A 14,544-nucleotide genomic window follows, 5' to 3' on the forward strand; every position below is an offset into this window, starting at 1 on the left:
TTATAAAGTCATAATAGACAATGATATAGTCATATGTGTATGATTGCCAAAAAAGTAAGTTTTAATGCAATAATCGTGTAAACTTTTTTCAAGCATAAATTCAAAGATATATTGCGATTTATTTCAATTAAATATTCTCATATATAATAAAATGCAAATTGCAATGTATTAGTACAATTTGGACAAAATTGAAGGTTACATACATAATAAACTAGAAGTAGCAGGTCTATGTGCAACAACCCAAAACCATTGAGGTAAAAGTGTCACTCGCAAAACTTATAAACTTTAACAAATTGCCACTGCCTCCCCTTTCTTCTTCAGCAACTATCTTGTCATTAGCGAGCCATTAACTCTACTAGTTTACTATTTATTGTAACCAAATTCGTCCCCAGTCACCCCCAAGTCATTATCAACTATTATTGTCAACCTTTATTGTCAAAAAAATTGCTTAGACTTCACTTTTTTTTCTTTCCCTAACAAACTTGAGTTGTTAAAACAGAAAAGAAAAGAGATTTTATAGTTGTTTTTTGGTAGTCCATACGCGTGACAATCAAGTCATTGGTCATCTCCACCACTGCCAATAGCTACTTGACATTGTCGACAACTTCTGACAACGGTAGTTTTATTTTCTCATCATTAGTCACATTGGTTTGCGAAACCTAGATTTCTTTTCCATTTTCATATGTCATCTTACCTTCCATTTGATCTTTGTCATTTTATAGTGGTTTTCTTTGGATTTTGCAAGATTTCCTAGTTGTTCCAAAATTTCAATCTGTTGTGAACAAATGCTAAAAAAATTTCAAATCAAATTCAATAGTTTCTTAAATTGCTCAATGGATTCGTTGGTGTTCAATTTTTTAATTTTTTTACAAATTTCTAGTTTTGATATCTTATCATTTGTGGTTGGAAATTGACATTTGTGGTTGGAAAGTGACGTCAAATATATTGGATGTGTTCTATTCCACATCATCTATATGTGTTATAAAATGGTTGGATTTAATTCACAACCATTTTCTTGAAATCTTGGTTCAAAGTGGCTTATCCCAAGTTGTTCATCGTGTCTTGACAACTTTTTCTGTTATATTTCAAGTTCAAATATTGTTAATTTGAGGGACAATTTTGAAATCTAGTTTTATTGTTGTGTTCTCAATTATGTCTAATTTGACACCTATTTTTCTATCGTGTTAGTCCAAGCTCACTTAGATTTAAAATAAGTTATTCAACTAACTTGTGTATTTTAACAAATTTTGAACTCAGATCACTTCAAATCTTCTTACCGATTTTTGACAAAACTTGAGTCTCGTGATGTAACAGTAACACCCCACATTAATATAAAAGTGTAATTATTTTTAAGTTTTTTTGTGTGTTATTAAAATTATTACTATTGACATCATTTGAAAATAAAATAAGGCATGAAATTTATAAGGATTGAACCTATAAGAATTAGAATAAGGAAATCCTTAATACCGAGAAAATAAAATCATATAACAAGTGAAATTGCATCATGGGAAGATAAATTACTTGACTTGACAATGGCCAAAAATGAAAAATGCCTTTATACTAAGTGAGTATTGCAAGTGATTCATTTAGTTTTCAAAAATATTTTTTAAAAACATGTAAATGTAGTGGAAATGGATAAAAAATATCTTACTAACTTTGTTTCAGCCATGTGTATATATATATTTTTTTCAAAGTGAAAAGCTATAATAGTAACTTTTACATTATGGAGAGATGTTGTCGTTAGTTGTTTTCTTATGCTTTGTCCCAAACCTTTCAATCCTTTTTTCAGGAGGTCTTCGTGCTTCCTTCACGAATGACCCATTTTTCTGTCTTACTTGGCTCATCAGGCCTCTTTCACAAGTGTGAAAGCCCAAATCAGTTCACACCAAAAGCAGTTGTTGTAACCCTTTACCAGTTACTTGTGCTAGATGAGACTGAGTAAAGGTAATGAGAAAATGACTATGGTTTTTATAAAATGAAGAGCCTCATCTCATAAGCAAATGTCAAAAAATGAGAAAGAGAAAATAGCAATGAGAATGAGAGAGAAAAGCTATGCAGAAGGCTGGAGTAAGAAGAGAAAAAGACAACAAATATAATGTTCAAACCTTCCTATTCATAGGTCAAAGAAGGAGAATGAGAGAATAGCAATAAGAAGGGAAGCTATGAAGAAGGATAGAGCAGAAGAGAAGAAGACAACAAATAGAATGTTGAGAGAATATTAAAAACCAAATTTATTATATGTATTAGAATCAAACCTAATTTAAGTTCAAACTCGATATGTTGAGAGGCCTAGACCACACAAACTTCTCTCTATCGTGGCTAGTAGTGCGTAGTAAGTTGACTTTAAGTTTTTAAGAAATAGTTTTGATTTTGTAAAAAATTCCATGTAGTTGTTCATTTTTTTTCTACTTTCTTGAAATTGAAGATATAAAATTTTAAAAGCAGTCTTATCTTTTTATAGTGTTTCCTATAACAAAAATTTATGTAAAATAAGTAAGGACACATATTTAATATTATAGTTTAAGGTTTAGAGTTTACGGACATGAATTAACTAACCCAATCATTGGCTAATTCAATAAGAACTAAGTAGTTATTATTAATAGAGTATAAAATGATTAAAAAAAGTCAGGGACTTGAATCTCTTATTAAAAAATAAATGTTATGATTTTTTGAAATATAAAATGTTATGACATATTTAGTTGTAAAATTAAAGTTGAAAATTAGAACAAGCTTTTCAAAATGCCCAGATTTTTACATTTTAAATTTAGTTTAAATTATTTTTTGTAATATCTTGCATCGAGTGATATGAAGGATCGGAACAACTTACTCTGATGAGCTTACGAGAACTTCCCAGGGGGATCACACATCCTTAAGTTTCCCCAACTTAAGCACGTTTAACCAAAGAGTTATTTGCCTGCATTCAATCCAAGAGGTATCCAGCTGGTGTTGTTTCATTCCTTACTTATCCTCGATATATATTATCATTCTCTAAGCTATTGAGATATTACATTCTCCCCCCTTGAGCACATGACGTTCTTGTTATGCGACCTTACAACTGATTCCAGATTTTCTCTCATTTGGGGGCTATCATCCTAGAAACCTGTCAGAAGCCGCTCATTGTATAGGCTCTCGAGCCCTTACGCCATTCCTCACCCTTATTGGACCGTCTTCACCAAGGATTAGCTCTGATACCATCTATAACATCTCGCATCGAGCGATAGGAAGGACCAGAATAACTTACCTTGATGGGTCTACATGAACTTCCCAGGGGATAACTCATCATTAAGCTTTATCAACTTAAACACGCTTAATCCAGGAGTTTTTTGCTTACATTCAGTCCAAAAGGTATTCAGGTAGTATTTTTTCATTCCTTACTTATTTTCGATATATACTATACTTTTTCTAGACTATTGGGGTATTACATTTATAATCTAATATTTGAAATATATTGCCATTTTCCATTGTTTCCATAACCACTTTTAAGCTTGAAAAGATAGAAAAGTCAATCATCACCTAATTCGTAAGTTGCCTACTTATTACTTGTGTGGTCCCTTGATCTAAGATTATTTTGTCACTTCTCGAGTCTGAGCACATCTCAAATGCTCATGCGAGAAAAAAGTAGGGCGAGGTCTTGTCCCCTAATAGGTTCTTCACGCTCAAGTTAGTCATTGCTCGAGAATGATGCAACAATGATATAATTAGAGTGTAATAAATAATGTACCTCACTTGTTAGCATTGTATCTTTATATAGGTATTTTGTGCTGTGAGAGTGACCTAGATAGGGGCACATGGTTAATGAGGATGAAATTTGTTGAATGGCTTGGAAGGCCCTCCATGGGCCCTTACTTGAGGTTGGGAAAGATGATGGAAAACTAAGAGGTGGACAAGTACTTGTTGGGATTTATATCCCAAGCCCAACTCTTGGGTTTTGGACTATGTTGGGGATTTGCTATCCATCGTCAAAGCTCATGCTCTAGCCATTCAATTTTGCACAACTTTTTTATTTTTGCAGTTAATAGAGTATTTTAAGTCTTCAATCAATGACTTTCTCAAGTTTAAATATAAGATTTGATGGAAAACCACCATTCTATCAAGTAAAAGGTAAACTTCCTTAAAGAGTGATAGTTCACCACCAATGAGTTATACAGCTTTTAAATAGTCAATAATAAGCAATCACCCAAGAGTGCGTAATTAAATGTCTTTTAGATAGATTAATCTTCAATTTTCATTTTTAGTTTTTGTTTCACGTTTTCTATGTTCGGTTTTCATTTTCTATTAAGAATTAAAAATAGCATATCGTTTCTAAAATTTTGAATAAAAACTATACCTATTTGGTTTAAAAAAGATTAGTTTATTTTTATTAGTATTAAATATATGCATAATTTACTCGTTATATATGTATAATTTACAAACGTATTTTTTTATTTGATTTATAGTTTATCTATAAAGTTTATTATTAGTTATATTTTAACAAAAATAATTAATTACTGTAAAGAAAAAAATACTCAAGCACGTCAGTACTCACCACCTACAATTATAAGTGGAAGGAGATTTGAACAAACAGAGAGAGATCCTTGGAACGAGTAGCTATCGATGGGTGGAGGTGGTAAAGATGGTCAATTAGATAGAATAAGTAAAAAGAATAGCTGCCGACGATGATGAAGAAGGTGACCTAGGAAAGGGCAACATTTAGCTAACAATAGTTGAATGTTGATTTATAAACGAAAAAATAGAGATATTAAATAGGTTTATTGATGTACACAATAACAATCATAAAAAATGGCGACTGCGTTGTTCTGTCTTTTTTCTTTGCGGTGAACTTAAATCTTGATTTATGATTGTGATAAACTCAAACTTAGTATGGATTTGCCATCTCTTTTTTTTTTGAAGAGTCTAGTAGTCTTTTTTGGCCGTTGATAACTATTTTTTTCTTTTTTTAAAATCAAAAGAGAGAGAAGAGAGAAAGAGACGAAAGAAAAAAAAATAATAAAATGGATATTTAAACACTTTGTTAATAGCAAGGAAGATTATTATTATTTTTGAAACGTGAGGCGTGATCCTTGCCGTTGCACCAAATCATAGGCAGGGTTATTACAATTTTGTCCTAAAATAAAATAAACGTGCTTGTTAAAACTGATAAACTGTTAGATTGACTCAACCCATTAAGATACAAATTGATCTGAATTGAGGTAAACTAACCCATTTAACATATCTAATCAGTAGTAAATTGTTAGTTATTGTTAAGCATCAATGCGAGTCAAATATTGAATGAAATTAAACAATGAAAACAAAAAATTAAATTGAACATAAGTTTTTTTTTGCGTGCTTACAATTTTTAAGATTTTTGAAAATTTATTTTTTTTAAACGAAAATAGATAATCAAACAAATTTTTTATTTTTATTTACAATTTTTTAAAAAGAAAAATAAAATACTAAGAACAAAAATTCAATCAAACGCGCTCCAAATAATTAAAGAATGATCATAATAACATTCATTAGATATTAACAGATAACTTCAACAAAAGATAAGTTAATAGAATTGAGACTTAAGAACAAACACAAAAATCTAAAAAAAAAAAAATTTATTCAATACTTTGAAACTAGTGATAATCATTATGAGTGAGATTTAAACAAGATCTTCTTTAATAGACATCATCCACATTTATTTAGTGGTTATGATGTCTTAGAGTCAATTACCACTAAATTTGTTTAAGAGTATTATTCTTTGTTAGTTTTCCTCAACCACGAGCTAATCCTCTAACCATCCATCCTTGATGCCAAGTTTGTCCAAGACTCACTTGACCTACAAAAGAAGGTTGACGCTTTGTCCTTTAGTAGTAGGTCTTCCAACAATTAATTCAATTACAAAGTTTAGGGTAAAGTCACACAAATAATACACAATGACAATACAATCAATCAAGTATTTATTTACCTCTTAGAATTTGCACTCTTTTTAGAGGTGGGTGCACAGTGGCGTTGGTGGAGTACCACAATCGTGCTGCCCGAACGATCGGATGCAGACCTCGCGGATGACCATAATCATGATGCTCTATGTAGAGGGTTGGATTTGAAACCATGAGTTGATTGACAAGTGACATACATGGGCTTGAGTTCAAATACAGGCTCGAGCCTGACCCTTTAGGCCAAATGACTTGATGAGCCTCCGTCAGATCCTAGTTTTGGGGATAAGATCAATGATGCCCCATTTGCTTGGCCTAGACTCAAGATGTCCATTCCCACGTGTTATCTTTGGAGAGTACATTTTTGTATTTTTTTTTCTCCTTAAAATTAGAATGCTTCATCATCGAGCAAACTTGAAAAATTATTCTACCTACATAGATTGATGTTCTTTTTCTTTAATCTTTATTCATCATGGATATGATATTCTTGGGTAACTAATAGTTATGTCACTCTAATCAATATCAACAATAATTTTAATTTTCTTAGGTGGAGTCAACAACATAAATGCTAAAATTTTAATCATTTTTATTTATAATCATATCTTTTATAAGATCGTTATATGCTATATTTATACTATTACATAAACAAATACCAAACCAATCCTATTAATAATAAAGTATTTTTATAAAATTCATTTTTGTATATCTTACTTAAAAAATAAAAATGAACTATTTATTAGGCAAGTAACATCTTCATCCTTCCAAGGCAATGCATCAAATATAACCAGAAGCTACCCATGAATACAAGCAGCATTAGAAACAAGGTCAGGCCGGGAGGCCCAGCAGAGTCGTCGGTGGGAAAAACAGAGATTTGGATCGAGGGAGGATGATGTAGATCGATTACCTAACCAGATGCGTAATGTGTTGTGTTGTCACCCCCAGAGTCAGCCTCAAGAAATTCAGTGTTGTTTTGATTGAGATGGTTAATGTCACCCCAAGCTTTTATGATCCATTCATCCCGACTCGATAAGTGGAAGATATTAATCGATGAATTCAGTATCTTCCTCTGCCGCCCTTCTGTTGGAGCCGCTCGCTTGTGAAGTGCCCGGAGGACTCCGCCATGAGTAACCACTACCACTCTTTCACCTTCAATATGGAATCCCAAAACAAAAAAAAAAAAGAAAAAGGATTCCATTAGGAGGCTAAAGCACTATCTGATTAACCTTTAAAAAGTCTTTTAAGTAGGAGCATGTCATGTATTGCCAAAGACTCGTGATATACAACCATAGAATTTCAATGTGCAATATGAATCTGACTGCGTTTCAACAGGAAAGGAGAAGAGCTAATCATTGGGCAGGCATATCGAACAAACTCAACTATCAAGGACACCAGATTTATTTAGATCTGTTCAGCTATATCTAGAAATTGGAATTTTCAAGTGGTCTAGATGCATATCCAGAAGGTTATTTTGAAAAATGCCTGCTTTAGACCAAGGATTATTTCTATAGTTGAATAAAGAACTTAACATCCCTTTTTTTTGCCAGAACTAGGAAGCACTGTGAAGTCTGAAAGTTCAGTATGCTTGGGAAAGAAGCTGAACCAGAAAATGTCAGTGAAATAATACCTATGTGCTTCATACCAATCTTTTGCAATGAAGACGTGCAGCGGTTGAAGAGTTGATCAAGACTTTCTCCTCCACCCTGAAAATCAGAAAAATAAGATTCTAATGGTATCAGAAATACTTCTCAATTCTGGGGCGGGGGGGCGGCGGGGAGGGAGGGAAAAAAAATATAGAAGAAGAGCACAAGTCCAGAGTTCTGTCATTTATTGACAGAACAACAATACAAAAATTGAATATGCACTTTGCTACTTCAATGTTAGCTGTGTTACAACACCACATATGCCTTAGCAATCTGTCTGAGATGAAGCAAGGAAAAGTAAAGTTACAAAGAACATTTCATTTTGTTTGATTGGACAAGAAAAAGAAATGGATGAGGGAAGAAAGACAGGAGTCTTTTGTTTGATTAGACGAGAAAGGAAAAGAAACATTTCATTTTTCTTGTCAAGCAAAAATTGTAAAGAAAAAGGAGTTGAAGGGTTAAATATGTTAAAAATAGAAATAAATTCTGTACTTACCCAATCCCTACCTTTCAAAATATTTACATACTAGAAACTACACTTCACTTTCACTACCTCTTAATTTCCTCCCTTCACCTCCCTTTGGATTAAAAGTTACTCAGACAAATTAAAGGTTGTCCAAATCCTTCACCTTCCCTAAGATCCTTCTATCCAACAGTCAGTAAGATAAAGAGATCCTTCATGCACTAACCTAATAATTTATGAGTTTTCAGAAAAAGACAATGGAAAATGAAAATCTTAAAAATATGTAATTTTAGGTTGTTAATTGCTTACAGGGATTTCTTGATCAGTTCTGTCAGACAGAGAAGCTTGGTAAGCATCTGGCCTAAGTTTGACTGCTTCATGAAATATATAACCCTGAAGACCTCCAAGATGTCGTTCTCTTAGATTTGGATCTTGTATAACCTGAAACATGCCAAGAAAAAAAGAATGAATAGGAAATGTGGATAAAGATTAAAGATAATATGCATAAAACAGGGAAAAACAACTAAGGATGGACAAAAAAGTACGGCTTGATTTATTACTTCCCAGTCTCAAGAAAGATTCTTAATACTCCTACAACTTATCCTCTTCTCTAACAGTTCCAGATGGTTTCCTAAATTATTCAATCTCCATAAGTCTGTTTTCAATCAAGTTTAATCAGTTTAACTTTGAAAGACCATGGAGAACCCCTACATATCTCAATTTATTTAATTTCAAATTTTCTCTTGACCTCTAATGTAATGAAGTAGTTTTTTTTCTAAATGGTTTTATTTCTCCCAACAATTGATTAACAAGGTTGCCAACCTGTTCCCAGTAGCAAATAAGGAATCCACTGATTTTATTAGCATGTCCTAGGCCATACATCCTCTGTTAGCTAAAAACTGAAAGTCAATAAAATTGGAGTAAAAAAAGTGAAAAATATCATAGCTATAAAGAAGGCAAGCAGAAATCAAGAGCCAAATTTTGATTCCAAATCAGAAATAAAAACTAGAGAGAAGAATCAAACTGTTGTGGCATAGCCTCCGGGATAGTTCTCTCTGGAGAAGTCCTTAGGATGAATGCCCATAGTCCTTGGGAAACGTGCCCATAATTCTCAAGAAGTGTGCCCATAATCCTTGAGAGGCGTGCCATAGTCATCGAGAAGTGTGCCTGTGGCTGGACGTCTGTTTGCCAGGGTGCCGCCCTTTGAAGCCAAGGGAGAAGGAAGGAAGAGAACGTAAGGCAGCCAACCCTATAAATAGGGCGGCCATGGCCTTGCTAGGGACTTTTTTGGCCTTTGGCCACACAAGAGAGAAGTCTTTAGGAGCTCCTGAAGACTCCTAGTCTCAGGGAGACTCCTAAGATCCTTCGCCTCGCACCACGAGCTAAATAGGTATTTGCTAATGACCCTCTTGAGCATTCGCATAAGTATTCGGTCAAGTCTCTAATGACCTTTCAGGTTACTTGAAGGCCCCCCAAAGATCTTACCCCTTGTCGCCCCACAACAACCAGGCCAGCCCATGAAGACTCTCCTTCTTCTTGGGACCATTCCGGGGGGGGGGGGGGGGGGGGGGGGTGCCTAACCTCGGGACCATCGGATGCAATAGGGGAATTGTGCTCTCTGCATCCGCGTGCTATGTGCTAACCACACGTCCCAGTCATGCCATCCTGGCAATACAGTCTCTATCTCTATATTTGTCTGGACCACATATATGAAGATTCCACATACACGATACTCATATATATGAGCACATAGCATCATACTATCATGACCTATACTGACTTAGGCATCGATGGGCCCGCGGGGGAGAAACTCCTGTGGGTCCCCTGACTGTCTTCTATTTTGCAAACCCTACAACTCCTGTGATGCTTTTACCCTTTAGCTTCCCAAACCAGCGGGTTGAGCACCCCGCTACCTGTCTCCTCCGATGGTACCCAATCTTCGCCATCTCGCCTGGGCTCTGCTTTGGTTGTTCTCAAGACAAATATATGTAATTGTTGTAGTCTAGCAACAACACTAACTATTTAATATAGATAATTAATTGGGAAGAAACAATCTAAGGGGATACAATAGCAGAAATTTCTTCATTTACATATTGAACATGGCAGAAGTAGGCAAAGTGAAATAAAGTTATTTTCCAATCTTGAATCATACCTCAGGCACACTACATTTAGTTGCTATAATTTGAGCAGTCTCAAGAGCTCGCTTTAAATCAGATGAGTAAACAGCAGAAATTGCAGTCTCTCTAGAAAGTCGATCAGCCACCTTTAGGAAAGACAGCAGTTCAACAAGCATGCAGTTCTTAATAACAGATAACTGCTAAATAATCCCAACACTTACAGCAGCTGCTTGCTGCCTACCGACTTCATTCAATTCCACATCCAGGTGTCCCTATCATCAAAGTAGGACATGAAGTAGAGCACAAAAATCAATATGAAGAACACAGCATATTTAGATAAGGACATTCATAAAACCATAATGAATTTGTAAACAGTAAAACACCAGGATATCTTATTTCATGCAATTTTACATATCCCTTTATAGAAAGACAACTTTTAACCAGAATAGACCACTTAAGTTTGAATGAAAAACTTACTCTATAAAATAAAACAAAAATATATTTGTCTATGAATATTTCATCTTGTCATATCTAACACCATTTTGCCATAGCATATGATCTCATCATAGCTAATACCATATTTATGAAACGAGCTGAGCATCTGATCACATATGTAAGTGGCTTATTAACTACCCAAATAGACTTCTTTTTATGAGTTAAAAATATTACGTGTCCTGTAAGGACAGTAAAGTTATACTAAGAGAGAATTAACATAGACTTATTGTCCTTGACTTCGATATCAAAAGATGGATGACAAAGATTGATAAGAAATAAAGCCCAAAAGTCAAATGCACAGGTTATTTTCAAGAAAAAACTGCAGGATGGAAGAGACTGGATTAAGGAAGACAAGGCAAATCCGACGTGGAATGGGATGGCTAGAAACATGACAAATATACCCTGGAAGAGTTGAAAGGAAAAGTTTCAAACAAAAGGAGTTGTTGTTTGGCACGTCGTTGTTTAATATTTCTCTAATATTAGCCTATTCCATTATAAAGTTTATTTTTTCTAAAAGAAGTGAAGAAAGCCATAAAAAAAGATGAATAATAAAACAAGGACTGGATAATATCCCAAGAGAAGCATGGAAAATGAACGGGAGAAGAAGGCATTTTGTGGTCAACGAAATTATTTAATGTGAATCTTAAATCAAAGAGGATGTTTAGCAAGTAGAGGAGCAGAAATTTAGTGCCTATTTATAAGAACTAAGGGATATTCAAAGTAGTGGACATTATAGAGTGATCAAGTTAATGAGCCACACTATAAAACGGGAGGAGGCAATTGAGCAAAGATTAAGAAGAGAATCAAAGTGTTTAAAAATCAATTTGGTTTCATGCCTAGTAGGTCAACAACGGAAGCTATGTACTTATTGAGGAACTTATTCGAAAGACCTAAAGATTGAAAAAAAAAAGGGTCTTACATATGGTGTTAATAGATTTCAAAAAAGCTTATGACAAAGTCCCCAAAGAAACTTGAAAGGACTTTAGAGAAGAAAGAAGTTTGAATTTCTTACATACAATTTATAGATTTCACTTTATTACTAGAGCTAAATTATAGCAATTTAACCTTGACCTACAAGAGTTATACAGAGGCCACAAGGATAGAGGCATGACAATGAGTTCTTTTTTTTTTTTTCTTTGTTTGATTAACTTGGGGTTTCTGAGCTTACGCCTGACTAGTCTCCAGAGACAGTTACCTTCCCCCCTGATGCACCTCTATGTAAATTCGGATGCGGTCACAGTCTATACACATTTGGAGTAGACTTTCGAGAAGCGGCTACCCTTCCCATGGACTCCCCTTCACGTCGTGTAGACATGACCCCCTGAAGGGGCGACATGGCGCATCATAACCTTGCCTCCACAAGGGCGACTTGCCTTCTAGCATTAAATGTTACCTTCCAAGTCGCCACTGAGATTTGAACTTTTGATGCTCTTCTTAATCTCCTTGTGCTTTTACCGCTGAGCCATGCCTGTGAGGGTAATGAGTTCTTTTTATCCTACAAGATTAGTGTTGATGATAGGGCATGCCACCCAGTGACACAGGTATAAATTAGGTGGCAGCAGAAGGCCATCCATCCACTTTCCTTATGGTTGGGTGATTGAACAATGAGACCAAAAAACTTAAGGACAAGTTTTCTCCTATGGTAGGAGATTGATGGGATATTCAATTATTTAGATTTATTTTATTTCATTTAGATTTTAAATTTTTATGACTTTTTTATATTATTAGTATAATTATAATTAGGGTAATTATCTTTTAGTTGGGATTTCAACCTATAAATAGGCTTATGATACAACCAGAGGTTAATTATATTATGATAGTTAGATTACCAAAGTCAAATTACAACTTAACCTTGACATACTGGAGTTAACTGGAGCCCATGTGATATAGCCCATGTGATATAGCCAACATGATATAGACATGACAATAGTGAGTTATCCCTATGCTAAGCAAATTAGTGTTGATGACAATGTACTGTACATGGTGACAACGATATATAGTAGGTAGCAACATAATACCACCCAACCATTTTCCTTATGGTTGAGTGATTGAGCAGTGAGGATTCAAAGATCTCGAGGATAAGTTTTCCTCCCATTAGGGGAGATTGATGGCATATTCAATTATTTAGATTTTTATGAATTTTTAGGTATTTTGTTAAGATAATTATAGTAAGGCTAATTATCTTTTAGTTGGGATTTCATCCTATTAAAAGGTTTATGATAAAATCAGAGATTATTTTTGATAATTTGAATAAATATATTGTTGATTACCACCTCTTCGTCTTCCTCTATTCTTCCCCAATTCTTTTCCTCTTCTTTCAATCTTCAACAAAGTTCTGGTTGTTCCACATCACTCTTATTGAAGATAAGATGTGTCAAACACAATTAAGATGGCTTATTCAAGTGAGAAAAGATGGATTGATGCTCCTGTGAGGAGTGGATGGAATGGAAGAAGTTTTTTTAACAAAAGAGGCCAAGGAAAACCAAAAACAACTTGGTGGGAAACTCGTAGGCGTGATATGCATTAGCTTTACAAAATATATGGCCATAGATCAAGATGACTGGTGAGAATCATCTAGTGACATTTAAGGCCTGATATGTCATTGTTGACTTCTTGTTGTTTTATAAAGTTGAGTTATCAAAGAGAATCCCATGTACCTTAGATGGGCAACTAAGTTGAAGATTAACAAAGTCTTGGAACTCTTTTTTCCTTTCAAGTGGATACCTTCATTGTGAAAGGCAAATAGGGAGTGAGCCATATGAAAATGGTCTTCCAAAGGATAAATCTCAAAGGGTTAAAATGATCATCAATTTAATCAAAGAAATATCTGTTTTAAACAGAGAGGAGACAAAAAAAAAAAAGGAAATTGATGATAAAGCAGAATATTACAACACCTAAAAGCAAGCAAAATAATAAAGGAACCGATTGCTCTATCAAATATTAAATTCTAGGAAAGAAAAACAAATATTAGGTTCTAAGAAAGCAAAACAATCAAACGAGATTTATGTTGTCACCCTCCTAATAGGTGTAAGGCATCAAGTCTATGAGGCATCTGTTCCTATACCATACTTGTACAGAAAGTTACAAGACTCAATATGTATCATAGCAATAATACTAATCAGAAAGCTAAATAGCTTAAAATACTGAATCATCCATCATCGGAAGTTGCACAAAGTAGGCTTGGATATAAAAGTAGAAGCAAGAGTGATCAGTTTTTTCATCTCATTTGGTGAGTTCCTATTAGTTACAGATATGCATTATTGATTTCACGTCCTCAAAAAGACATTGGACAGAACCTTCATAATTCTATATGGATTCTCCCTCGTACAACAATAACTATTTAACACAAATTTACAATCAGACATTTCAAGAAACTTTCATTTCAGGATAACTGAAAGGAAAAGAGCAGGGACCTGAACTCTTCCTTCGACATTCCATGCTGTTTCTCCATGACGAATCACCACAATCTCCGCATATTCACTGGGTTTTTTTTTTTTTTTTTTTTTTGGGGGGGGGGGGGGGGGGGTGGGGGCGCATTCACCCAAAAAACCAGCAGCATCAGTATCATTGAAATGACATTCACAAGACACCCTATTTATTCATACTGTTATCTGGGTATTCGTTTGCTGATTGTGATGACCCAGAAATAGAAACCTACAGAAATGAGAGGGAGAACCTTGAGTCCGGCCCGGCCATGAGGAAGAGGACAACTGACTGGAAGGCGAAGTTCAGGTTACTTCTATTGCCTTTTGCTTTAACGCATTCGATTCAAACTGCGGACTCTGTACGCTACGATTGTGGAAGACACTGACGATTTCGAATTCCCTCCAAACTCCAAAGGGTGCGATTCGCTGATTCCTATAAAGTCACCGAACTTCGAATGGGAATTTCTGATCTGAGAAGAATTTGGGAAATTTGCAAAAATAAGA

General features: G+C 34.6%; 1 protein-coding gene across 2 annotated transcripts; it reads right to left on the reverse strand.

Moving 5' to 3' along the window:
- Positions 1–6,731: 6,731 nt before the first annotated feature.
- Positions 6,732–14,544, reverse strand: LOC127807099 (phosphoglycerate mutase-like protein 4). 2 transcript variants are annotated; one of them, XM_052344720.1, is made up of 8 exons: positions 14,292–14,544; positions 14,029–14,095; positions 13,273–13,339; positions 10,342–10,392; positions 10,156–10,266; positions 8,313–8,444; positions 7,525–7,600; positions 6,732–7,046 (listed from the first exon to the last, which is right to left on the reverse strand). In XM_052344720.1, the coding sequence occupies exons 2-8, from the start codon at positions 14,064–14,066 to the stop codon at positions 6,805–6,807; spliced, it is 717 nt and encodes a 238-aa protein (XP_052200680.1). In that variant the 5' UTR covers positions 14,067–14,095; positions 14,292–14,544; the 3' UTR covers positions 6,732–6,804. The 2 variants fall into 2 exon arrangements, with proteins under 2 accessions (XP_052200680.1, XP_052200681.1); XM_052344721.1 differs by lacking the exon at positions 13,273–13,339.

Source organism: Diospyros lotus, chromosome 8 (genome assembly GCF_014633365.1).
Source record: "Diospyros lotus cultivar Yz01 chromosome 8, ASM1463336v1, whole genome shotgun sequence".
NCBI lineage: Eukaryota > Viridiplantae > Streptophyta > Magnoliopsida > Ericales > Ebenaceae > Diospyros > Diospyros lotus.